At 37.2% G+C, this 27,373-nt stretch overlaps 1 protein-coding gene across 6 annotated transcripts in view; it reads left to right on the forward strand.

Annotated features, from left to right (window-relative positions):
* FAM169A (family with sequence similarity 169 member A) overlaps positions 1-27,373 on the forward strand; it is a 107,752-nt gene that overhangs the window by 71,251 nt on the left and 9,128 nt on the right. For 5 of the 6 annotated variants that reach the window (XM_046000911.1, XM_046000914.1, XM_046000916.1 and 2 more), the window contains 5 exons: positions 8,579-8,758; positions 20,185-20,313; positions 20,829-20,941; positions 23,708-23,747; positions 24,236-24,386. In XM_046000911.1, the coding sequence (XP_045856867.1) occupies positions 8,579-8,758; positions 20,185-20,313; positions 20,829-20,941; positions 23,708-23,747; positions 24,236-24,386 (613 nt within the window). The remainder of the gene's footprint in view (positions 1-8,578; positions 8,759-20,184; positions 20,314-20,828; positions 20,942-23,707; positions 23,748-24,235; positions 24,387-27,373) is intronic. The other variant, XM_046000912.1, reaches the window with a different exon arrangement.

Here is a 27,373-nt window from a genome sequence, read left to right on the forward strand (position 1 = left end):
GATTGCATTTTCTCCACATCCTCACCAACACTTGTTTGGATTTATCTTTTTGGTTTTAGGCTCTGTGTATGAAGTGTCATGGCATTGACATTTTCAGTTGTATTTCCTTAATGGCTAAGGATGTCCAGCATCTTTTCATGTGTGTATTGGCCACTCGTATGTCTTCTTTGGGAAAATGTCTGTTTGATCCTTTGTCCATTTTTAATTTGGACTTTTTTTTGCCTCCACTTTTCTCCCCCTACCTTTATTGTGGTATAACTGACATAAAAAAAAATTGCCCATACTTAAAATTTACAGTTTGTTGTGTTTTGGCATATGTTTACAGCTGTGAAACTATTAGCACAATCAAGATAATAAAATAACCATTATCCCTGAAAGTTTCTCTTGCTTCCTGTAACCATTCCTTCTCCCACTATGAATCCGCAAGCAAACACTTTTCTGCAGTCTGTTACTATAGAATAGCTTGTTTTTCTGGAATTTTATAAGATGTGATCATTACAGTATATACATTTTTGTTTGTTTTAGCCTGGGTTCTCACTCACCTCAGTTATTTCAAGAGTCACATATCATAAAATTCACTCTGTTACAGATTAATTTTTACTTTATTGGTTTAAGAACACTTAACATTGGGGCACCTGGGTGGCTCAGTGGGTTAAAGCTTCTGCCTTCGGCTCAGGTCATGATCCCAGGGTCCTGGGATGGAGCCCTGCATGGGACTCTCTGCTCAGCAGGGAGCCTGCTTCCTCCTCTCTCCCTGCCTACCTCTCTGCCTACTTGTGTTCTCTGTCAAATAAATAAATAAATAAAATTAAAAAAAAAAAAAAAGAACACAACATAAGTTCTACTCTTAACAGATTTTTAAGTGTAGACTACAATATAGAATAACAGTTGACAAACTATGGAAATAATGTTATACAGCAGATACATAGAATTTACTAATCTTGCATTAATGAAGCTTTAAACCCATTGATTGGCAACTTCTGATTTCCATCTTCCTTGCCCTTGTTGAACACAGTTCTGTTTTCTGCTTCTTTGAGTTTGACTAATTTAGATACCTTACATAGTTGGAGCCTATTTGTATTTGTACTTCTGTGGCTGGCTTATTTAACTTAGCATAATGTCCTCAAGGTTCATCCATGTTGTCACGTACTACAGGATTCATTTTTTAAAGATTTTTTTTTTTTTTTGACACAGAGAGAGAGAGAGATCACAAGTAGACAGAGAGGCAGGCAGAGAGAGAGGAGGGTAGCAGGCTCCCTGCTGAGCAGAGTCCCATGCAGGGCTCCATCCCAGGACCCTGAGATCATGACCTGAGCCGAAGGCAGAGGCTTAACCCACTGCGCCACCCAGGCGCCCCAAGATGCATTTTTTTTAAATGACTGAATATTATTCCATTGTATGTGTGTACCACATTGTCTTTATTCATTCACCCATCAGTGGATATTTAGGTTGTCATAACATCTTGGCTATTGTGAATAGTGCTGCAGTGAACATGGGATTGCTGATATCTGAGACCTGATTTCAGTTCTTGGATAATACCCAAAAGTGGGATTGCTAGATAATATGGTAGTTCTATTTTTGATTTTTTGAGGAACTTCCATACTGTTTTCCATAGTGGCTATACCATTTTGTATTCCCATCAACAGTGTACAAGGGTTCCAGTTTTCCATATCCTCATGAACAGTTGTTGTCTTTGTTTTTTGTTTTGTTTTGTGTTACTAATAGTAATCCTGATAGGTGTGAGGTGATATTTTGTTGTTTTGATTTGCATATCCCCGTTGATTGGTGACATTGAACATTTTTTCATATACCTGTCAGCCATTTGTATGTCGTTTTTGGAGAAATACATATTTAAAATTGGGTTTTGTCTTTTTATTATTGAGTTATAAGCATTCTTTATATATTTTAGGTATAGGTCTCTTGGAGATATAATTTGGAAATACTTTCTCCTACTTTATTTTTATTTATTTATTTTTAAAGATTTTTTAAATCTTTTTTTAAAGATTTATTTATTTATTTAATTGCCAGAGACACACACACACACACACACGAAACATAAGCAGGGGGAGTGGGAGAGGGAGAAGCAGGATTCCTGCTGAGCATGGAGCCTGATGTAGGCCTTGATCTCAGGACCCTGGGATCATGACCTGAGAGAAGGCAGACACTTAACAACTGAGCTACCCAGGCACCCTATTTTTAGGATTCTATTTATTTGACAGAGAGAGAGAGAGCACAGGCAGGGGAAGCAGCAGAAGGAGAAGAAGAAGCAGTCTCCCCACTAAGCAGGGACACCGATGTGGGGCTAGATCCCAGAACCCTGGCATCATGACCTGAGTTAAAGGCAGACATTTAGGGGCGCCTGGGTGGCTCAGTGGTTTAAGCCACTGCCTTCGGCTCAGGTCATGATCTCAGAGTCCTGGATCGAGTTCCACATCTGGCCTTCTGCTCTGCAGGGAGCCTGCTTCCCTCTCATTCTCTCTGCCTACTTGTGATCTCTCTCTCTGTCAAATAAATAAATAAATAAATCTTTAAAAAAAAAAAAAAGGCAGATATTTAACTAATTGAGCCACCCAGGCGTACCCCTATTTTCTCCCATTTTATAGGTTGTATTTTCACTATCTTGATCGTGTCCTTTGAAGCACAGAATTTTAAAATTTTGATGAATCCAATTTATTTTCTTTATTGCTTTTGGTATTTATCTAAGAAAGCTTTGTCTAATCCAAGGTGATAAAGATTTACTGCTGTGTTTTCTTCCAAGAGTTTTACAGTGTTAGGTCTTATATTTAGGTTGACAAGCACTTACAGTTAATCTTTGTATATGGTGTGAGGAAGGGAGTCCAACATTTTTTTTTTTTCCTCCCCTAGGTGTCTGTCTTGTTGTCTCAGAACTATTCCGTGAAAACACTATTCTTTTTCTGTAGAATTGCCTTGGAACCCCTGTCAAAAATCAGTTAGCCATAAATAAGAGGTTTTGTTTTTGGACCCTTAGTTATATTCCATTGATCATTGTAACTGTTTCAGTATGTATGGAAGTATGGTATGCCAGTACCATAATGTTTTGATATCTGTAGCTTCATAAGTTTTAAAATGGCAAATGTGAGTCCTTAAACTTTTTCTTTACAATTGTTTTGGCTTTTTTGCGGTCTTTTGCATTTGGTAATGAATTTTAGGATCACCTTGTCAGTTTCTGTAAAAAGGTTTAGAGAATTTTGAATCTTTGTCAATTTGGGAAGTATTTATACACACACGCACACGCACACATACACACCCTTTTTTTTTTTTTTAAAGATTTTAGGGGTGCCTGGGTGGCTCAGTGGGTTAAAGCCTCTGCCTTTGGCTCGGGTCATGATCCCAGGGTCCTGGGATCCAGCCCCGCATGGGCTCTCTGCTCAGCAGGAAGCCTGCTTTCTCCTCTCTCTCTGCCTGCTTCTCTGCCTATTTGTAATCTCTGTCAAATAAATAAAATCTGAAAAAAAAAAAGAAAATTTTAAGTAAAGATTTTACTTATTTGACAGAGTGACAGCAGGAGAGGGAACACAAGCAGGAAGAGTGGGAGAGCTAGAAGCAGGCTTCCCGTTGAGCAGGGAGCCCAGATGTAGGGCTCGATCCCAGGAATCATGACCTGAACTGAAGGCAGATGCTTAATAACTGAGCTACCCAGGTGTCCCTGATTTGGGGAATATATTAATGTCTAATAGTCTTAAATCTTCTGATCCATGAATGTGGGTCTTTCCATTTATTTAGAAGTTCTTTTATTTCTTTTAACAATATTTGTAGTTTTTCGTATGCATATAAGTTTTATACTATCTTGTTAAGTTATAAGAATTTTTTTATTAATGCTGTGATAAATGGAATTTTTTTTTTTTTTTAAGATTTTATTTATTTATTCGACAGATCGCAAGTCGACAGGCAGGCTGAGGGGTGGGGGAAGCAGGCCCCCTGCTCAGCAGAAAGCCTGATGTGGGGCTCAATCCCAGTACCCTGAGATCATGACCTGAGCTGAAGGCAGAGGCTTAACCCACTGAGCCACCCAGGTGTTCCTTGTTTTCCTTTTTCAATGAAAGATTTCATTTTAGGGAGAGAGAGCGTGCATGAATGGGGGAAGGGGTAGAGGGAAAGAGAGGATATTAAGCAGACTCTGTGCTGACTGTAGAACTTGATGCAGCGGGGCTTGATCTCATGACCCTGAGACCATGACTTGAGCCCAAATCAAGAGTTAGACGCTCAATTGACTGAGCCATTCAGGTACCCCTGGAATTGTTTTCTTGAATTTCATTTTCAGATTGTTCATTGCTGGTGTATAGAAATACAGTTGATTTTTGTATATTGATCTTGCAACCTTGCTGAACTGCCTTTAAGTTTTAGTAATTTTTTAGTGGGTTCCTTAAGATTTTCTATATACAAAAGTATGTCATCTATAAATGTAGTTTTGCTTCCTTTTTTTTTTAAAAAAGATTTTATTTATTTATTTGACAGACAGAGATCACAAGTAGGCAGAGAAGCAGGCAGAGAGAGAGGAGGAAGCAGGCTCCCTGCTGAGCAGAGAGCCCGATGGGGGGCTCGATCCCAGGACCCTGGGATCATGACCTGAGCTGAAGGCAGAGGCTTTAACCCACTGAGCCACCCAGGCGCCCCTGCTTCTTTATTTTTAGTCTGGCTGCCTTTTATTTCCTTTCTTGCCAAATTAGATCCTCTAATATAGTGTTGAATAGAAGCTGTGAGCATGAACAGTTATGTTTTGTTCCTGATCTTAGGAAGAACCATGCAGTCTTTTACCATTAAGTGTGATGTTAGCTGTGAGTTTTTCCTAAGTACCTTTATCAGGTTAGGACATTGAATATTTTTTATCATGAAAGGTATTGGATTTTGTCAAATGTTTTTTTCTCTGTTGAGCTAATTGTGTGATTTTTGTTACATTCACATTTATGTGTGCTCTTCTATTCTTGATTTTGGAAAAGTCTCATGCACTATGGAAATTAAAGACTAGTGATTATCAACATTTGGATACATGGTAACAAGCATTGAGAGTAGGTGAGATTTTCCAGAGAGAATATATAGAAGAAGGTGGTCAAAGAGGAAAAATTGAGGATTATAAATAAGTATTCAATATACCATGTGCAATGCTTAATTTAATTACAGTAGTAAATTTAATTTAATGAGAACTTCCATCTAAGTTAGGTTGTGGTTTTGCTTTGCTAGTTAATTGTGCTATTGTCTACAGCTGTTGATGGGTCCGAAGAATGTCTGGTAACATGGGAAGTTTTCGTGCTCTTTATTTGGTATTTCTGTGTACTGATAGAACACTTAAAGTACAGTTGCCCCTTGAACAACACAGGTTTGAACTCCATGGATCTACTATAGGTGGTTTTTTAAAATAAATACAGTACAGTACTACAAATGTATTATCTCTTAGGACTTTTTTAAGATTTCATTTATTTATCAGAGAGAGAGCATGAGCGGAGAGAGGAGCAGAGGAGGAAGAAGAGGGAAAAGCAGATTCCGCACTGAGTGTGGAGGCTGACACAAGGCTCAAGCCCAGGATCCTGAGATCATGGCCTGAGCTGAAAGCAAGAGTCAGATGCTTAACCAAATGAGCTACCCAGGCGCCCCTCTTAGGACTTTCTTAATAACATTTTATTCTCTTTAGCCTACTGTATTGGGAGAATATAGTATATGATAGCTATAACATACAAAATATATGTTAATTGACTGTTATTAGTAAGGCTTCCAGTCAGCAGTAGGGTGTTAGTAGTTAAGTTTTTGGGGGTTAAGTTATATGGGGATTCTCAGCTGCTCAGGAGGTTAGTGCTCCTAACTCCCAAGTTGTTCAAGGGTCAACTGTATAAGTTTTTAAATAAAGGAAGAGAATCAGCATCTTATTTTGTAATGAATATATACATGACAAATAAATATAGAAAACTTTAAACGTTGTGAATACTGCTAGTTCCATAAATTTACCATTTTAACAATATAAGATGCTGGAATTTACCTCCTCTCTGGTAGAAGAAATGTTTGTGTGGAAAAAAAAATCAAATTGTGGATTATTTCCATCATGTAATTATTATACTTTTGTAAGGAACCTGGAGCATATACAATAGGAAACAGCCATAAATCCTCAGACTCTGAATTGAGAATTAGATCTAGATAGTTCTTTCACTTTTCATTTTTGTTTTGTCCTTTGAACTATTAGTGCTTATAAAGTAATGTCTCTCTGTTTTTTTTTTTTAAAGATTTTATTTATTTATTTGACAGAGAGAGATGACAAGTAGGTAGAGAGGCAGGCAGAGAGAGGGGAAGGGAAGCAGGCTCCCTGCTGGGCAGAAAGCCAAAAGCAGGGCTTGATTCCAGGACCCTGAGATCATGACCTGAGCCGAAGGCAGAGGCTTTAACCCACAGAGCCACCCAGGTGTCCCTCTTTTTTTTTTTTGGTTTAAGATTATTTATTTATTTATTTATTTGACAGACAGATCACAAGTAGGCAGAGAGGCAGGTAGGAGAAGAAGGGAAGCAGGCTCCCTGCTGAGCAGAGCCCCCTTCGGGGCTGGATCCCAGGACCCTGGGATCAGGACCTGAGCTGAAGGCAGAGGCTTTAACCCACTGAGCCACCCAGGCGCCCCTAAAGTAATGTCTCTTGATTTTGTAATCACTACTAGCAGTTACTATGAAAAAACTCTGATTTCAAGGCATTAAAATTAATTATGGTCATAGTAGCTTGTTGGTGAGACTGCCTGTTACACTCTTACAAGTAACTTGTTTATATATTTCAGCTTTATTCAGTAAAATTGACAGTTAAAGTGATACATAATTCAAGTATACGGCTTGATAATTTGATATATGTATACATTGTGAAATATTCACCAAAATCAAGCTAATTAAAAGAGACTTCTGCACAGTTACCATTTTCTTTTTTTTCTGTGGAGATAACACTGAATATTTACTTTCTTAGTAAATTTCAAGTATATAACTTTTTTTTTTAAAGATTTAATTTATTTATTTGACAGACAGAGATCACAAGTAGGCAGAGAGGCAGGCAGAGAGAGAGGGGAGGGGGAAGCAGGCTCCCTGCCGAGCAGAGAGCCCAATGTAGGGCTCGTCCTAGCACCCTGGGATCATGACCTGAACTGAAGGCAGAGGCTTTAACCCACTGAGCCACCCAGGCGCCCCTCAAGTATATAACATTGTTAACATTGTAGAATAGCCATTTTATAAGACCTTTTAAACCATAGAAATATCCTAGCTGAATGTCAGCATTTAAGATCTAAGCAATGAGAATTACCTATTCTAAGCTTAAATTAGTTGATAGTCTTGGAGACTATTGCAGAAAGTTACTGAAATTCTCCAGTTTAGTCATGAATAATCCAAATTATTTGGTTCAGCTAAAAAAGATCTTGTTATATTGACCAAGTCATCAAATGGTATGATTGGTAAAAGTCAATTTGTGAGATGTTTGTTACCTGAAATTTTATGTCTTCCTTGAACTGCATTATTAGAATTATCTGAGGTCAAATGAATAATTGAAGAACAATAGGTTTTTTTATTTGAGGCACAAAAAGTAGAATATTGACTGATTAACTATGAACTATTTCTAAAGTTAATAGAGAGTAGGATGCCCCATCGTGATGCCCACAACTTATATACTGTCTTATAATGTGTTAAAGGAGCTAACACATCTAACTGGAGGGTCAGAACACAAATCAGCATTCTTAAAAAGACAAATCAACATAGCTGTGTAATAGAAGATGCACATTTAGTGACTGTAAGTTATTTCTCCTGTTTAAGTATTCAAGATATTTAAAAAAAATTCATGTACAGCAAAAAGATTGTTGACTTAGCCATTTCTAAGAAATGTTTCCGTTTAGTCACTTTTCTAAAAATTTTTATTTATTTATTTGAGGTAGAGAAAAAGAGCAAGAGGGAGCAAGCTTGAGCTAGGGGGTGGGCAGAGGAAGAGGGAGAAAAGGACCCCCTACTGAGCAAAGAGCAGGTGGTTGGGGCTGGATCCCAGGATCCTGTCATCATTAACTGGCTGAGCTGCCCAAGCGCCTGTTTCCATTTAGTCCTATTCTGTGGTCCTTAAAAATGTGGGAAACTGACTTCTTTCTTTGCCGTCATGGAGTAGATAAAAAATGAGACTACTCACTAGAGAAAAATGGATAGATGGTTATTTAGGTACTGAAGTTGTAATGAGATACTTCACACATTTTACACTATATACAGTCATCACATACACTTCTAGTTTTAAAATGTAATAGTTGATGAGTTTTAAAGTTGTGCAAGTCTGTAGACAGCAATGCATATTCTAGTATATACTTAAAAAAATGGTAATAGTGACTTCTATTAGATGATCCTGTGACAAAATACATAGATAGTTCTATCATCATCACATGTATACATTGTGAAGTATGTGTAAGAGCAGCTGGGAAGCATTTTATATTATGAAATTGATACATTTCTTTAACACTCTTGAAGTAAGAAAAACTAACCATTTTTAGACTGTTAATGTATGTTCTTTAAACATTTATACATATATGACCTTTTAATGTGAAAAATTACTGCGTTTCTTTTCTCATGACTGCAGGAAGCATATGTGCCTCATTTCTTACCCAAAGCTACCAACTGCCAGTTCTTGATACAATGTTTGTAAGAAAGAAGTACCGATGCAAAGATTTTGGGCTTCATATGCTGGAGGACTTTGTTGATTCCTTTACAGAAGATGCTCTTGGCTTGCGGTATCCACTCTCCTCTCTCATGTACACAGGTAAATTAGTTTAAAAATGTTAAACTTGTTTCACTGTCCCTTCTAAGTTGTTTCTGAGGAATACTGTAAATGTGCATATATCACTATTAACTAAATTTGGATTCTTTGGGTCCCTAGGGCTTCATTTTGCAGATGTGTCCTAGTCTCATGTATATGGCAATTTTTGGAGGTGTGGTGGCTTTTTAAAAAAGTTGACATATAATTCATACACCATCAAATTCACCCTCTTAAAGTGTACAGTTCAGGGATTTTTATTACATTCATAGCTGTGTACCCATAACCAGTATCTAATTCCAGAACATGCTCATTACCCCAAAAAGAAACCCTGTACCAACTAGGAGTCACTCTTCATTCCCCCTCCTTCATCCCCTAGCAACCACCAGTCTGTTTTCTTCTGTATGGATTTACCTGTCCTTGACATTTCATATAAATATAATCGTGATATGATTATATTATAAGCCGTTTGTATCTAGCTTCTTTTATTTTGCATAAATTTTGTTAAAGTTCACCTGTGTTATAGCATGAATCAGTGCTTCATTCCTTTTTATGGATGAATAATATTCTCTTTTATGGATATGCCGCATTTTGTTTATCCATCATTGGTTGATGGACTTTTGGGGTTGTTTCCTCTTTTTAGCTATTAACGAATAATGCTGCTGTGAACATTTGTATAGTTTTTGAATGGCTATTTCTCTGCACTAGGTTGTGGATGGAATTGCTGGGTCATATGGTGACTCTATATTTAACATTATGAACAACTGCCAAACTATTTTCTAAAGCACGTGTACCATTTTACATTTCCATAAATAGTGGATGAAGGTTACCATTTATATTGTCACCAACACTTGTTACTGTTTTTCTGTTTTTAAAATTTTTATTTTATTTATTTATTTTTATTGACATATATTATTTGTTTCAGGGGTACAGTTACTATCTTTTTGATGATAGCCATTTTTGTGGGCGTAAAGTGACATCTTATTATAGGTTTGATTTGCATTTCATGTTGAGCATCTTTTCATATGGTAGTTGGCCATTTCTGTATTGTTGGGGAAATGTATATTTAGATCCTTTGGCCGTTTCTTTTTTGGGTTCTCTGTTGTGGTAGCTTTTAAAATTAAAAAAAAAAAATTCAGACGTATAAAAAGATGTAAAGAATAAGACAACAAAAACTCATGTACTATTCAGCATGTGCCATCCATGAGAAATGGATCATTGTTAGTCCAGTTGTACACCTACCCAATTAATTCACTTCCTTCCCTGAAATAAGCACCACCTCAATTTGGCATTATTTTCCCCATATATTTCTTAGACTTTTTGTTTTCAAGAGAGGGAGAGAGAAAGAGAGAGGAGAGAAAGAAAGTGTGTACACAAGCACGTGCATGAGGGGCTGCGGCTGAGAGGAGAGAGAGAACCTTAAGCAGACTCCATGCCCAGTGCAGATCCTGATGCGGGGCTGATCTCACTACCCTGAGATCATGACCTGAGCCAAAACCAAGAGTTGGGCACTTAACCTACTGAGCCACCCAGGTGTCCGTCTTAGACTTACAAAGCATATTTATATATCCTCCAACAATATGTCCTGTTGTTTAAATATTTAAAAACTGGGGCATTGGGTGGCTCAGTTGGTTAAGTGTCTGCCTTTGGCTCAGTCATAATCCCGGGGTCCTGGAATGGAGCCCTATGTCAGGCTTCCTGCTCTGTGGAGCCTGCTTCTCCCTTTCCTTCTGCAACCCCTCCCTGCTTGTGTGCTCTCTCTCTCAAATACATAAATAAAATCTTACAAAGGACTTTATATAAATGATACATACTATATGAATTCTCCTCAGTTTGATTTGTATATTTATGAATTCATTCTTGTGGATTCACATAGCTCCATTTATTCATTTTCAGCGCTGTTTAGTATTCCATTCTATGAATATACACTGTGGTGATATTTAAAAACTATCGATGGATTTATATTTGTACTTATAAATATAACTCCCAAACCACTGCTTTTCTCTTAATGAAGTAAGATTTAATTCTGGAAGGTAATTTACTTGAAAGCTTTATTAAAACATAATTTACCATTGATTTTCATCTAACTAGAAATTTTATTTCCACTAAAAATATGGTTTTTTTCTTAGTTTGCTCCCCCTTTTTAATATCAGAAATCCAGAAAACAAGAACCAAGTGTTGCATGCCCATCTTGAATCATAGTTTCTGTATAGACCCATACATGAGAATGGAATGAACCCTTTATACAACTGGATAATCTGAAAATAGCTTTCCCCGTAAAATCTGATTACAGCTTTACTGAATTTGGGAAGGAATGTAACACACCCACTGTAGGCAGAATCTCTTAATACTTACTCTTTTCTGGGGTGCCTGGGTGGCTCAATTGGTTGGTCGGCTGCCTTTGGTTCGCTCGGGATCCCAGGGTGCTGGGATTGAGCCCCATGTCTGGCTCCCTTCTTAGTGGGGAGTCTATTTCTCCCTCTGCTCCTCTCCACTGCTTGTGTGGGCTCTGTCTCTCAAATAAATAAATAAAATCTTTTAAAAAATACTATTTTCTAATTCTTTTTTTAAAAAAATATTTTATTTATTTGACAGAAAGATCACAAGTAGGCAGAGAGGCAGGCAGAGAGAGAGGGGGAAGCAGGCTCCCTGCCTAGCACAGAGCCCGATGTGGAGCTCGATCCCAGGACCCTGAGATCATGACCCGAGCCAAAGGCAGAGGCTTAACCCACTGAGACATGCAGGCACCCCCCCTCTTTTCTAATTCTAATGGTAAATTGAATACCAAATGAATTACAGGTGTATGTCTATTTTTGCATAGTCTAAGTGGGCTTTAGCTCAATTTATCCTTCAGTTTAGGCAGGAGGTTGCCTGATAATGTTTTATTGATTTCATTTGTATAATGTTTATGAATGAAGTGTGAAAATAAAGGAATATACTGAAAATAGAAAATTATAGATTTTCTACAATTTCTATAATATAATTTTCTATATGGCATCTCTATTTTCTGTTTCTTGCTCTTCTTTCTGTCTTGTACAATACTTATTATATTGAAGAACTTGGATTTCCATTTGATTTTCTCTTACAACTTAATTAGTAGTGCCTTATCGCTGCTAGAGGCCCAGTATTCTTTGATGACTTTCTCTTGTTTCCATGAATATTTTTAATGATCCAGGAAAGATTATAGTGTTGTGCGTTGTAAGCTTTAGAAAGAGAATTTGTTCATTCTACAAATAGGTAGTGCGTGCTAAGTATGGATGGGGTTGGCCTCAGGCTTGAGTAGATGATTAGGTTCCTATGAAAAGTTGATTTACACAGTACTATTGTTTACTGATACCTAAACACATGGGATGAATAAGGTCTCATGAACCTTACCCATTTGGCATTTATCCTGGTGTCCCATATGAGGTGCGGTTCCAGTTTTATTTTACCTGACAGGTATAGGATTACTCTAGTATTATTTGTTGAATAATTTATCTTCTGCACTGATTTGCATTAATATTTGTATTAGATCAGCAAGCAGTGATCACTGACCTGCTAACTCTTTTTGTAAAAAAAAAGTTTTATTGGAACACAGCTTGTGTTCATTAATTTACATGTTGTCTATGGCTTCTTTTGCACTAAAATGTTAAGAGTTGGTTAGTTATGACAGTGCCCATATGGTCTATAAGTCTAAACTACTTATCGTCTGCCCCTTTTAGGAAAAGTATCCTAACTCTCAATCTAGATCATATATTAAATTTGTATATGTATATGTTTTTGTATATATATATATTTTAAGATTTTATTCATTTGAGAGGGAGAGAGAGAGTGAGCATGCAAGCTCAGGAGCAACTGGGGGGGGGGGGTGGTGACGGGGAGCGGGGGAGAAGCAGACTCCCTACTGAGCATGGAGCCCAGTGCAGGGTTTATCCTAGGACCCCGGGATCATGACCTGCACCAAAGGCAGATGCTTAACCGACTGAGCCATACAGACCCCTGTTTCTGTATATTTCTTATCTGCTTACTTATTTCTGTTAATATTTTAAGTTCCAGTACTTCACTCTTATATTTATTTTAGCTTTTGGTTATCTAAAAGGACGAGTCTCTCCCCCATTTCATATTTCTGACCTTACTTTGTTTTCCCGTATAGACTTCAGAACCCACTTACTAGATTAAAAAAAAAGTTCTGTTGGAATTTTATTGGGATTACTTTTAAACTTACATATCAGCCCCTAATAAAATGTAAGACCCACCAAAAAACTATTAGAACAATTAGGAGTGCTTCAGTCAGTGGAGTATGTGACTCTTGATATCAGCGTTGAAAGTTTGGGCCCCATATTGGGTCTAGAGACAATTTAAAAATAAAATCTCAAAAAAAAAAAATCTCTTAGAACTGATAAATGGATTCAGGGATGCTTGGGTGGCTCAGTTGGTTAAGTGTGTGCCTTTGGCCCAGATCATGATCTCAGGGTCCTGGGATGGAGTCCCACACTGGGCTCCCTGCTTGTGGGGAGTCTGCTTGTCTTCTGCACCTCCTCCTGCTCCTCTCTCTCTCTCTCTCACACACTCTCACTCTGTGTCTCTCTCTCTCAAATTAAAATAGATTAAAAAAAAAAGTGAAGTTGTAGGATGCAAAATCAATGTGTGGATTTCCATTTCATGTCTGTACACTAACAATGAGGCAGCAGAAAGAGCAGTTAAAAAAACAATCCCATATACAATCACACCACAAACAATAAAATACCTAGGAATAAACCTGACCAAAGAGGTGAAAAAGATCCATACTCTGAAAACTATAAGACACCAATGAAAGAAATTGAAGATGACACAGAGAAATGGAAAACACATTCGATGCTCATGGACAGGAAGAACAAATATGTTAAAAATGTCCATACTACCTAAAGTTATCTGTAGATTTAAATGCAATTCCTATCAAGGTATCAACAGCATTTTTCACAGGACCAAAACAATCTGAAAAGTTGTATGGAATCACAAAAGACCTCAAAAGGCCAAAGCAACCTTGAAAAAGAAAAAACTGGAGGTATCACAATTCTAGACTTCAAGTTACATTACAAAGCTATAATAATCCAACCCCCCGCTCCCCAAAAAACAAAGCTGTAATAATCCAAACAATATGGTACTGGCACAACAGTAAGACACAGATCAGTGAACAGAATAGAAAGCCTGGACATAAACCCACAATTTGGGGCGCCTGGGTGGCGCAGTGGTTTAGGCCGCTGCCTTCGGCTCAGGTCATGATCTCAGGGTCCTGGGATCGAGTCCCACGTCCGGCTCTCTGCTCTGAAGGGAGCCTGCTTCCCTCTCACTCTCTCTGCCTGCCTCTCTGCCTACTTGTGATCTCTCTCTGTCAAATAAATAAATAAAATCTTAAAAAAAAAAACAAAAAAAACCCCCACAATTTATGGTCAGTTAATCTTTGACAAAGATTAAGGCAAAGGAGGCAAGAATATGTAATGGGAAACAAAAAGAATCTCTTCAACAAATAGGATTGGGAAAATTGGTCAGCAACATGCAAAGGAATGAAACTGTACCACTTTTGTACACTATATACCCAAAATGGATCAGGGACCTAAATGTGAGGCCTAAAACCATAGAAATCCTAGAAGAGAACATAGGAAGTAGTTTCTCTGACACTCGTTTTAGCAACATCCTTCTAGATTTGTCTCCTGAGGCAGTGGAAACAAAAGCAAGAATAAACTATTGGGACTACATTAAAATAAAAAGCTGCACAACGAAGGAAACAACCAACAAACTAAAAGAAAACCTACAGGATGGGAGAGGATATTTGCAAATGACATATCCGATAAAGGGTTAGTATCCAAAATATATAAAGAACTTTCACAACTTAACACACAAAAAACATAATGCAGTTAAAAATGGGCAGAGGATGTGAACAGACATTTCTCCATGGAAGACCTACAGTTGGCCCATGGACACATGAAAAGATGCTGAACATCACTCATCATCAGAGAAATGAGAATCAAAACCACAACGAGGTATCAACCTCACACCTGTCTGAATGGCTAAAATAAAAACCTTAAGAAACCATTGTTGATAAGGATGTAGAGAAAAAGTAACCCGCTTGCATTGTTGGTGGGAGTGCAGTACAGCCACTGTGGGAAACTGTATGGAGGTTCCTCAAAAAATTAAAAATAGAACTACCTGGGCCACATGGCTGAAAGCAAAAAGGCAAACTAAATAATGCTTTATAGGGTTTATGGACATAGATCTCAGTATGAAACTGTGGACAGGAAGGATATACACCAACTTCAGGGTCATAGTTACCTCTGAGGAGAAAAGGAGAAAGGGGAGTGGGGTTAGGGAGGGGTCCAAAGAGAACATCAGCTGTATCTACCAGGTTTTATTTAGTTCTCTCTAAAACTAAGTAAAAACGATATGGCAAAATTTTAGTACTGTTAATCTAGTTGATGGATATACTGACACTATGATACTATTCTCTCGTTTTTTTTTTCCTGTATGTATAAGCATATAAAACATGCTTCTCATGTTTTTTGGTTTTATTTTCCATACATGTTTAAAAGGGAGAAGCTGGAGAAAACAAGCACAATAGGCCACAACACTGAGTTATTTGTCTGAATTTAATGACTAAAATAGTAAGGAATGCCTTCCATAGTCAGTATGAGGTTTAAAAGGAGCACTTGAGAAAAGGTGACTAGAGCTCCCACTTCAGATTCGTCTGTCCCACAAGAAGGAACCTCTCCCAGCTAAGCAGCATGAGCTATTCCTTAACCAGTTGTGGAGACTTCTACTTACAGACATTGAATGCGCAGCACTAAGACGTTTACCCTTGCGATGAAATTCTTTTAAAGCCTAAGCTATATGCACCCTTCACTTCTCTACAGATATTCTTCTGGGCGAAATGTCTCCCAACTATTTTAACGTTCTTTGCCTCATAGAACCTTTTTTCACAACCATGTATTGAGCACATTCATTCCATGCAAAGAACTAGACAGAGTGCTGTCACAGAAGAAGAGATATTCATGGAATCTATGCACAAGGAACTCGCAGTCTAAACTGGTATTAAAATGAAAACCTAAAGAAATAGATTGTAAAGTAGAACATACTTTAAGGAGCTTAAGAGCACTATAGGTAAAGCACCACAGGATTCAGAGGAGGACAGATGTACTTTTGTTGGTAGAGATCACGAAAGGCTTTCAGTCTTGGCCCTAACAAAGAAGCAGATTGTCGAAAACTCAAGAAAATTAACCCTAGACAAAATTAATACGTAAGTAAATCAGTATCTTTTTTGTATATAACCACTAGTTAGAAGAAATAATGTTTAAGAGACCACAGTATTTATTATGGTAACAAAAGATAAAGTTCTTAAATGTATACATTTTCCCTATGTTAATTCTAAGAACTCTATGGAGGATATGTAAATGCTAACTGATTTGAACAGAATCATACAGCTATACATATTATACAATTATAATATTATTGGACAGAAAAAAAGATAGTGATGTCAATTTTCCATAAGCTAATTTGTGAGAGGTTTTTTTTTTACATTTTTAAAAATTTTAATTCCAGTATAGCTATTTTAGGTGTACAATATAGTGATTCAGCAGTTGCATTTATTACTCAGTGATCATGAACATAAGTATACTCTTTTTTAAAATCATTTTTATTTATAAGGATTTTATTTTTATGTGATCTTCATGTACAGTGTGGGGTTTGAACTGAAACCCTGAGACAAACAGTCACATGCTCTACTGACTGAGCTAGCCAGGTGTTCCAAGATAACTGTACTTTTAATCTCCTTCACCATTTCTCCCATCCCCCCCCCACCTCCCCTCTGGTAGCCATCTGTCTGATCTTTATACCTAAGGGTCTATTTTTGTTTTTTTCCCATTTCCTTAAATTCCATATATGTATGAGATCATATGGCATTTGTCTTCTCTAACTTACTTTGCTTAGCATTATACCTTCTAGATCCATCCATGTTGTGGCAAATGGCAAAGTTTCATTCTTTTTGATGGCTGCATAATATGACACAGTATATACATGCCACATCTTTATCCATTCATCTGTCCTGTGGACACTTGGCTGCTTCCATATCTTGACTATTGTATGTAAATAGTGCTGCAGTAAACAGGGGCGCCTATATTCTTTTATTTATTTATGTTTAAATATTTTATTTATTTATTTGTGAGAGAGAAAGAGAAAGCGTACAAGCAGGGGGAATGGCAGGCCCAGAGAGAAGCAGGCTCCCTGCTGAGCAGGGAGCCTGATGTAGGACTCCATCCCAGGACCCTTATTAGATCATGACGTGAGCCAGAGGCAGATGCTTAACCAACTGAGCCACCCAGGCATCCCATCCCACCTATATCCTTTTAAATTTAATGTTTTCATATTCTTTGGGTAAATACCCAGTAGTGCATTTACTAGGTTATAGGGTAGTTCTATATTTATTTTATTTTTATAAAGACTTTTTTTTATTTGTTAGAGTGCATGCACACGCAAGCAGGGGGAACAGCAGGCAGAGGAGGAAGCACTGAGCAGGGAGCCTGATGTGAGGCTCGATTCCAGGACCCTGGGATCACGACCTGCCAATTTTTAAAGATTTTATTTTTAAGTTATCTCCATACCCAGTGTGGGGCTCAAACACACAACCCCAATATCAGGAGTTGCATGCTCTACCGATTAAGCCAGCCAGGTACCCCTAGTTTGCTTTTTTATTTTAAAAATTTTCAAGTTTTTTGGGGGGCTGTAATATATATAACATATTTATCATTTGAACTATTTGTAGTTGTGGAATTCAGTTGCATTAGTCACATTCATTCTCTGTCTTTATGAATTTGCCTATTCTAGGTACCTCATAGAAGTGGAATCAGACAATATTTGTCATTCTATGTGTGCTTTATTTCACTTAGCATAGTATTTAAGGACCATCCATGTTATAGCATATATCAAAATTTCTTTCCTGGGGTGCCTGGGTGGCTCAGTCAGTTAAGTGGTGACTCTTTTTTTTTTTTTTTTTTAAGATTTATTTATTTGAGAGAGAGTGTGTGCATGCATAGAAAGGGAGAGGAGCAGAGGAAGAGAGAAACCCAAGCAGATAATGCACTGAGCATGGAGTTCTATGTGGGGCTTGATCTCGCGCCACCTGTGCCAAAACCAAGAGACACTCAACTGACTGAGCCACCCAGGCACCCCACATCCAACTCTTGATTTTGGCTCCGGTCACAATCTAAGGGTCATGGGATTGAGCCATGTGTCTGGATCCTTGCTCAGTGGGGAGTCTGCTTGAGAATTCTCTCTCCCTTTCTGTTTGCCCCTCCCTCTGCTCATGCGCATTCTCCCTCTCAAATCTTTAAAAAAAATTCCATTCCTTTTTATGGCTGAGTATTTTTTTATTGTGTATATATGTCACATTTCATTCATAAATCTAATCATCTTCTGATGGATGGACAGTTGGGTTCTTTCTACCTTTTTGCTGTTGTGAACAATGTTGCCATGGACATTGGTGCATAGATAACTGTTCGAGTCCCTGCTTTCTGGCTGAGAGTGGAATTACTTGAGTTATATAGTAATTCTGTGTTGAACTTTTTGAGGAATTGCCATATTTTAATGTGTTTAAACACATTTAACATGTTTACTTGTTAATGTGTTTTTACACATTAATTTGTTTTCAAACTTTATATAAATGACATCATTTGTACATACACTAATTTGTTCTTTACTGATCTTTTAGATTTATCATTGTTAATATGTAGCTGTAATTTGTTGTAGTTTCTATAAAGTATTTTATTGTATACATTCTGTAATTTAATCATGTATCCCTTAATGATGGGCTCTTAGGTTGAACTCCCCACCCCTGTTTAAAAACAGTGAATATTACAGAAATATTCTTGTGCATATGTATAAGTCATTAGGGTATATACCCAGTAGTAGAATTGGAGCATACAGTGTGTTTTTACAACTCTACTAACTGTTGCAAAATTATTCTCACACAAAGAGAATGTGGGAGTTTCTGTTTTCCTTATTCTTTGAATGCTTAGGTTATCTGATGGGTGTGAAAATGGTTATCTAGTTGTTTCATCTTGCATTTCCCTGGCACCTAGTGAGGTTTGCCGTCTTTGCCTTTGTTAAGTGACCTGTCAGTTTCGTTATGTGTAAATATCCTTTTCATAACATCTACCAGTTCTTTTTGGGGTCATTTTATCTCTCTAATTAAATTAAAATCTTTAAAAAAAGAAAAGAAATTTCTGTTGTCTAGTTCCTGATAGAAAGTTTTAAACTGTAATGGGTTTATCATAATATTTCATTACGGATTGTGGTTTTTATATTTTTCATGAGAAATCTTTCAGCACCATTATGTCTAGGAGGTATTCTCTTAGTTTTCTTTTAAATATTTTGCTTCTCTTAGTAGGTCTTAGACTCCATCTAAAATTTAATTTTATGATATGAGATCAGGATCTGCCTTTTCTATATAGATTTTTGTTCTAGCATTATTATTATTATTATTATTATTTTTTAAAGATTTATTTATTTATTTATTTGACAGAGAGAAATCACAAGAGAGGCAGGCAGAGAGAGAGGAAGGGAAGCAGGCTCTCCGCCGAGCAGAGAGCCCGATGTGGGACTCGATCCCAGGATCCTGGGATCATGACCTGAGCTGAAGGCAGCGGCTTAACCCACTGAGCCACCCAGGCGCCCGCATTATTATTTTTTTTAAAGAATTTTTTTATTTGACAGAGATCACAAGTAGGCAGAGAGGCAGGCAGAGAGAGGGGGAAGCAGTGTTCCTGCTTAGCAGAGAGCCCAACGTAGGGCTCGATCCCAGGACCCTGAGATCATGACCTGAGCGGAAGGCAGAGTCTTTAACACACTGAGCCACCCCGCATTATTATTTTGATAGTTTGTCTACTCTGCCAGGAGATGTAATGCTACCTCTGTCATTTGCCAGGTTCTTGGTGTGTCCTTCTTTCTTCATGGCTTTTTCTCTCTGGTATTTCAATTTTTCTTTTTCCTTTTCTTCATCTTTTTTTTTCCATATCCTTTCTTAACCCTTTCTTCTTTCATTTTGAATTTGGGGTCAAGTTTTGACAAGTTCCCTTTAAATACAAACTTGTTGGGAATTTGTTTATATTTGCATGGAATTTACCAAATGATTGGTGAGAATTAGTGTTTTTATACTATTGAGTCTAATAATCACTTTATTGTAGTTTTATGCCCCTCAGTAATATTTAGTAATTTCCTCCTTAAATGGTGAAGCACATCTTCTAATAGGATTTGTATTGTCTGTTTAGGTTAAAATTTGCATAAATGAGACTGATGTGTAATTGAGTTGCATTGGTGTTATGCTAGCCCCATTAAGTGAGTTGGGCAGCTTACTTTGTGTCTTCTTTCTGTTTTCCGAAATAACTGATAATTTGGGGTTTCTAGAAAATTCTAAATGTATTTTTCAGCTTGCAAGCAGTACTTTGAAAAGTATCCAGGAGATCATGAACTCCTTTGGGAGGTTGAAGGTGTTGGACACTGGTACCAGCGGATACCAGTCACCAGAGCATTACAGAGAGAAACACTTAAAATTACAGGTAAGAATTACAGGTTTCAAGTTGAAATGTCAGGGTTAAAAAGCAGAGCCTTTTAATGTTTGTGGCTCTTGGTCTGGAGTTATGGTATATTGTAATGTGACCTCTCTAGTAACAGATCCTCTTTTCTAAAGTTTGAATTTTTGTTAAGTATTAGCATTTGAGTCACTAATAATAAGAGGATTTAGAATTATAATAGCCCAGCAGAATCTAACATTCTAGGAATTGGTGGGTAAGAAGGAAACACAGATACTAAAGCAGCATAGAATAGGGAACAAGGAATTAGAGACTAGTCCCTGGTCTTTCCTCAAAGTCACGAAATACAGATAACCAATACTTTTATAATTGCAAGTTTTCATTATAAGATATTGGTGAAGAAGATACTCCACACCTAGGTTTTCAACACCCTTCTGTTCAGGATGCTATTCAGGGCTTTTGTGAAAAATCAGTACAAACCATGTTGTAGTTAAAACCAAATACTGATTGGGTTACAATTTTTAAAATTCTTCTATACGCAGCAGTTTCTCAAAATGAAGCTAAAAGACCTATGTCTGGAGAATATGGTCTTGCATCTGTTCCAGAATATGAAGCAGAAACTGAAGACAATCAGTCTAGTGAGATGCAGCTAACTGTAGGTACACTGTATGTTTATTGTAGGAAATAATAATTTTTGTTTCTTTAAACTAGATTCAGCTAATATTTAATTTTGTAAATGTTAGTGTTCATCAAGTTATAATTTTTAATTTTTTACTGTGTTAGTTTTCTTGGAATCTCCTGTTAATGGCTTACTAAGGACTTAGTTTTCTTTGAAAAATAATTTGGAATCATACTAAACAATATAGAAGAAATAGAAGAAAATAAAAATCTCTAATCCCACTACCCCAGTTACAACAACTGTTAACATTTTTCTCTTTGTATTTAATATATATTATAGAACATTATCTGCGTATATTTTTGTTTTCTGTTATGCTGCTTCTGTTTTTCCTCCACTAACATAATATTACAAGCATTTTCATGGCATTATTGTTTTAAAACATGCTTATTAAATAGCAGCATACTATTCTATGTAAATACCATTGTTTATTTCTTTAACATATTACTTGTAATTTTTGCGTAAGTGGCTGAGCAGTGAACACATATATGCATCTTTTTGCCTATGTAATTCTTTTCCTTGCACTCATAAATTTCTAGAAGTGAAATTAGTAGTAGGTCTAAAGTTATGAAGTTACTGTGGAAAGTTTGAGTCTCTGTATGCTAGGTCTTTGTAGAATGTAATGCATTTTGAAAGTACTAGATAAATCTTCCAGGGACAAGTGCTTTGGGGAATTATTTGTGCCTCTTATTTCTGCCTTAATTAGTGTGAGTGTTGACTGAACTTTTTGGAAATGTTTTTAAAGATAATGTAAATCATACAATCACATGTAAGGAGTTAGATTTTTTGTTTTTATTTTTTTCTACATTTGGAAATTCAAGCTGAATGATAGATAACCCCGGGTTTGATTGTATTGAGGTCCAAATTCCTCAGATACACTTAAACTTAATTAGTATTGGTCAGACATCATAAAATCAGGGAAGATAGAAAAAAATCTTTTCCCAAAATGTGGTGAGAACAGTGATTTACCTTAATAATAAGTCAAATAATTTTAAATGGGTTGTGTAAATGAGAATATATATTAAACCATGTCACAAGGGTGGCAGCATAAATTCAGTTCTCTTTCATTTTAGAAATTTAGAAATTCATATTCTTCAAATAAGATTTTAATTAGTTCAAGGGAAATATTTCTCACATTAAAATATTTTATCTCTCAAAAAAAATTATCTCTCTTTTTATTGCTAACCAAATGGGGAATTGGTCTTGTTTATTTTAACCACATTGTTTTTAGCTTTGCTGAGGTATAATTGACAAAGATTGTACATATTTAAGGTATACAACTCGATGTTTTGAGATACACTGTGAAACAGTCAATATATGATTTATTCTTTAGGTGATGATGGTATTTCTACTTGCTTTTTCCTATTTTGCGACATAAAACGTTGCACGTACTTATACTCTTTGTACCATTTTAAAATGATTTTTATATGTGTGTTAACCTTGTCTAGTTCAACTGCAGGCTTCTTAAAGACAGGATTTTTGTCTCATCTGTCCCAGTTTATCCTTGTTTGTGTCCTGTCACTAGACGTTCTTAAAGTCTCAGTGCCTGCTGTGTTGTAGGGTTTCAGTAAGTGTGTGATGAACAAATGAATAGTAGTTTATATAATGAAGTAGATACTTCGGCAAGTGCTAGATGTACAAAGATGTGGTTCTTACAAGCATGGGAGAAGTAGATGGTCCATTATTAGAACCAGATTAAGTAAACAAACTACAGGATTATAATTGCCTTAATAGAGCAATAGCAAATGACGAAGGTACATAGCAGAGTCTACCCAAGGAGTGGAGTAGGTGAAGCAGCAACCAACTGACTTTCAAGGGGCAGGCGTGAGTTTTGTGACAAAGGCTAAGATTTTCCAAAGGCTAGTGTGTTTAAAAAAAAAACAAAAACCAAACAAGTGTAAATTGGTTTTGAAGAGGTTGAGAGTTTATATTCTAGGCAGTAATAAACCATTAAATGTTTTGTTTTTGTTTTTGTTTTATAAAGCAAAAGAGTAGCACAGTTTGTGATTTGGAAGCATCTTTGCCATCAGGTTGGAAGGGATTACAGAGCATGCGATTAGAGTGAGGAATACCAGGGATGAAGCTCTTGGAATAATTCACATTAAAGATGATAAAGGCCTAAACTAGAGGATCGGTAATACAAAGGAGGGGGCAGTTGTGAGAGTGTCTTCAGAGTCAGAATTGAAGGCTTTTCAGTTCACTTAAGGACAGTTAAGAAGAAGTCATTACTGACTCACAGGTTTTTGACCAGAATGGCTGACTGAACTGTTACTGCCATTAACCAAGATAGGAATAATATTGGGAAACGAGTTTAATTTGGAACAGGTTGGTTGTGAAATTGGACGGAGCATCCATATGTCTTTGGAAATCAGGAAAGAAGTTGGGGAAATGAAATTACATACCTGGATTCATCAGCAAATAGATGTTGAAGTAAAGGTAGTAGATAAAATTACACAGGGAGAGCATGTAGACAGAGAAGAGGAGGTAGCTGAGGACAGGACACTAGGAAACTTCAGTGAGTTGCACTGTAACGTATTAGATGGCTTGGTAAGGGCTCAACATCAGGATAAACTGAGGCTGTAACATCACCTTTTAATTTCTTCAGGTGAATGGTGAATAGTGAATACAATAAGTACTATTTGAAAAATGTTTCATAAGATTTTCTTTGGCACTGACTAAAATAGATTCATAGGGAGAAAAAAAATGAACTAAAATGTTTGGTTTTAATCTGTATTTCTATTTTAGATTGACTCTCTAAAAGATGCCTTTGCAAGTACTTCTGAAGGTGAGAAATTGAGCTAATCTACCAATATTTGAGATGAATAGAATTTAGGGGTGGGAGATGTCCCATAGAGTAAGTGAGGACTTAGCCCACTAAGATCTAGAGCTGAGTTCTAATGCCAACCACTACCACTGGTCTTGCTCTGTGAACAAAGTAAGCTACCGTACCTCTTTTTTCCTAATATTCTTACCTGTAAAATAGAGTTATGTCTGCCTTGTTTATGTCCCAGGATTATTGTGAGACAATATAAGTAAAAATGCAAAAATACATTGCAGAGCTCAGGCAATATGGAAATGTGAGGAATGAATAATGCGAAGTTATTTCATAAGTTAGAAAAAAACTGACATTGTTTCTTGGCCTCATACAAGTGAGAAAAAGAAATGTGTAATTGTGGGAATGTAAGCTATCATAGTTCTTAACATTTCTGTGTATTGTAACATAATCCTTTCAGGACATACTGAATTAATTGTAGTTTTGCTACTTTTTCTCAGGTCATGATAAAACACCGGTTTCCACTCGTACTCGAAGTAGTCATCTGAAGCGACCAAAGATTGGGAAGCGGTTTCAGGATACTGAATTTAGTAGTTCTCAAGGAGAAGATGAAAAGACACCCCAGACTTCACCTACAGCTTCAATAAACAAGTAAAGTGTTGGTTATTTTACTGTCATTATTTTGTTATTCTTATTTTCATATATTTTTAAAGGTTTTATTTGAGAGAGCACAAGCAGGGGGAGGGGCAAAGGCAGAGGGAGAGGGAGAAGCAGACTCCCCACTGAACAGGAACACCCCCAACCTCACACAGTGCTCCATCCCAGGACCCTGGGATCATGACCTGAGCCAAAGTTAGATGCTTAACCAACTGAGCCACCCATGTGCCCCTTATTTTCATATCATTAGTATTTAGTATTGAAAGTAGAAGTTATTATTATATTATTTGTGTAGCACATAACCTTGGTGTAAGAGTTTGTATTTGAATTCTTGTACAGGATTGCTGATTGTACTGACTTTGATGTATTACAGGGAGAAGTTGCTAGTGAGAGAGTAAAATAAATCCACAATTTAATCTCTCATGTCTGAATATCCAAGAGAATATTCTAGTCATTATATTATCCCAACTTTGATAGTAGCTATAGATTTTAGTACTGCTGAGGATTAGTCAATTTCTTAAAACCCCTAAGTTCTATTTTATAATGGATTCATTTTACTGGGTTACTGGATATAACACAAATTAGCGATAACTGTAAGCCAGTTCGGTCCCCTTCTCTAGGAACTTAATAGCCAGCTGAGACAAGAGAAAACTCAGATCAGAACTTTATCCTCTATCTTCCTTGGAACCGTAAAGAAAGCAAGATTTCATATTTTATAGTAAAACTTGACTCTTTTGTCCTAATAGTCCTACCAGTTGTTCCTGAGTTAACCATTCATAGCTTTGGCATTTTATCTGTGAAATTATTTTCCTCAAGTAGAAAATTCTGTAGGTATGCTAATTTCATTATGTAAATAATTTAAAATTTGGATAATTGGGTAATTATGTAAATGTTTTAGTGATAAAGGCAAATATAACTATTTAAATTCAATAATTTGCGAAAAGAGGTTAGATAATTACAGGTTTCTTCCTGTGTAACATTTTGATGTAATATCCTTTTTATTTAATTAATTAATTAATTTTTAAAAAGATTTTTATTTGTTTATTTGACAGACAGAAATCACAAGTAGACAGAGAGGCAGGCAGAGAGGGGCAGGGGGAAGCAGGTTCCCTACTGAGCAGAGAGCGGGATGCAGGGCTCCATCTCAGGACCCTGGGATCATGACCTGAGCCGAAGGCAGAGGCCTTAACCCACTGAGCCACCCAGGTGCCCCGTAATATTCTTTTTAGAAGGGAATGTAATAGTGCATTTTATACTGAACATCCCAGAATTATTGTGGAATTTTGTTTGTTTTTCGTAAGTAGAATAGTAACATAAGACTAAATGGTTCAATGCTTACTCAGCTATTATGAAGAACAAAATTTCATCTTTGTCCTTGAAGAATTGACTGTCCGGTTTTTAATTCATTAGCTATACCTGTGACATAGGTTAAGAAACTGCAAGGTATGGGGCACCTGGGTGGCTCAGTGGGTTAAAGCCTCTGCCTTTGGCTCAGGTCATGATCTCAGGGTCCTGGGATGGAGCCCCGCATCAGGCTCTCTGCTCAGTAGGGAGCCTGCTTCCCCCCACTCCTCTGCCTGCCTCTCTGCCTACTTGTGATCTCTCTCTATCAAATCAATAAATAAAATCTTTAAAAAAAAAAGAAAAGAAACTGCAAGGTAGATTGTGATGGTACAGCAACAGAAGTACAAAACGGTGTAGATGCAGAGGAGAGATTTGATTAAATGTGAGTGGATAGAGAGATTTGGTATTTGGACCAGGTCTTCAAAAATAAGTTGAAACTCAACAAGCAGAGTTGAGAGAGAAGGTGTTCTAGTCCAGGGGTCCACAAATTATGGTCTGTAGCTCAAATCTGACCTACTGCCTATTGTTGTAAATAAAACTTTGTTGTAACAGTTCCATGTTCATTAACTTAACATGTTTGTATGGTGGCTTTTGTATTACAGTGGCAGAGTTGAATAGTTGTTCGGAGACCATATCGCCCATAAGACCTAATGGAAAAGTTGGTTGACCCCTGCTGTATACCAGGGTTGTCCAGGGAACTTACTGTGATGATGAAAAATGTGCTTTATCTGCCCTGCCCAGAATGGCAGCCCTACTTTAGTATGCCCATTGAGCACTTCAAGTATGGCCAGTGCATGGAACTTAGGAACTGAATTTTAAATTTCATTTAATTTTGATTAATGTAAATCATGACATGTGTTGTTGCTACCATATTGTACCATGCAGATGAGCATGAGCAAAGACAAAAAGCTAAGAGTAATATTAATAGGGATAACTGATGTATGATGTAAATGTTACCATCTAGTAGGAAATAAAAATATGAGAGTCTAGGTCTCAGGCCAGCAGGGAGTTGTAGCAGCAGGAGCGACTCAGTGAAGTATTTAGCAGTAGGATGAGCAAGAAGACACCTTTGCCTGGTGGATGAGGCCCAGTAAGGTAATTCATGCAGGGGAAGCAAGTAGCCATACTCTGAGCAGCCCTATGAGGAGGTACCATGTGGCAATATTCCCCAAGGAATTGGGCCCTCAGTCTGTTGGCCTGCATGATGAACTGAATGCTACCAGCAACCACATGAGTGGGACCTTGGGGTGGTTGGAGGGAGCACTGCCAGTCAGACTTTCAGATGAGACTGCATCCCCAGTTGCTGGGTTGATTGCGACTCCATGAGACCGTGAGACAGAGTTACTCAGCTAAGCCACACCTGGATTCCTAACCCCCAGAAACAAGATAAAATGTTCGATGATTTTAGAGGCTAATGTATAGATATATATGAGGGCTTGGTCATGTTAGCCTTTGTAAGGAAATACACTTTATTCTCTAAGCTGTAGAGAACCATCAGAGTTTTCTGAGTTGGACTGTCACAGGTACGGATGGGTTATAATATAACAGCTCTTACAGCTTCACTAAAGAGTGTATGTACTGCAAGTTCAGAGATGAGTTGGGACAAAATTATGGTGGTCCAGAGAGGGCCTAAAGGA

The sequence above is a fragment of the Meles meles genome, chromosome 3, assembly GCF_922984935.1.
Source record: "Meles meles chromosome 3, mMelMel3.1 paternal haplotype, whole genome shotgun sequence".
NCBI lineage: Eukaryota > Metazoa > Chordata > Mammalia > Carnivora > Mustelidae > Meles > Meles meles.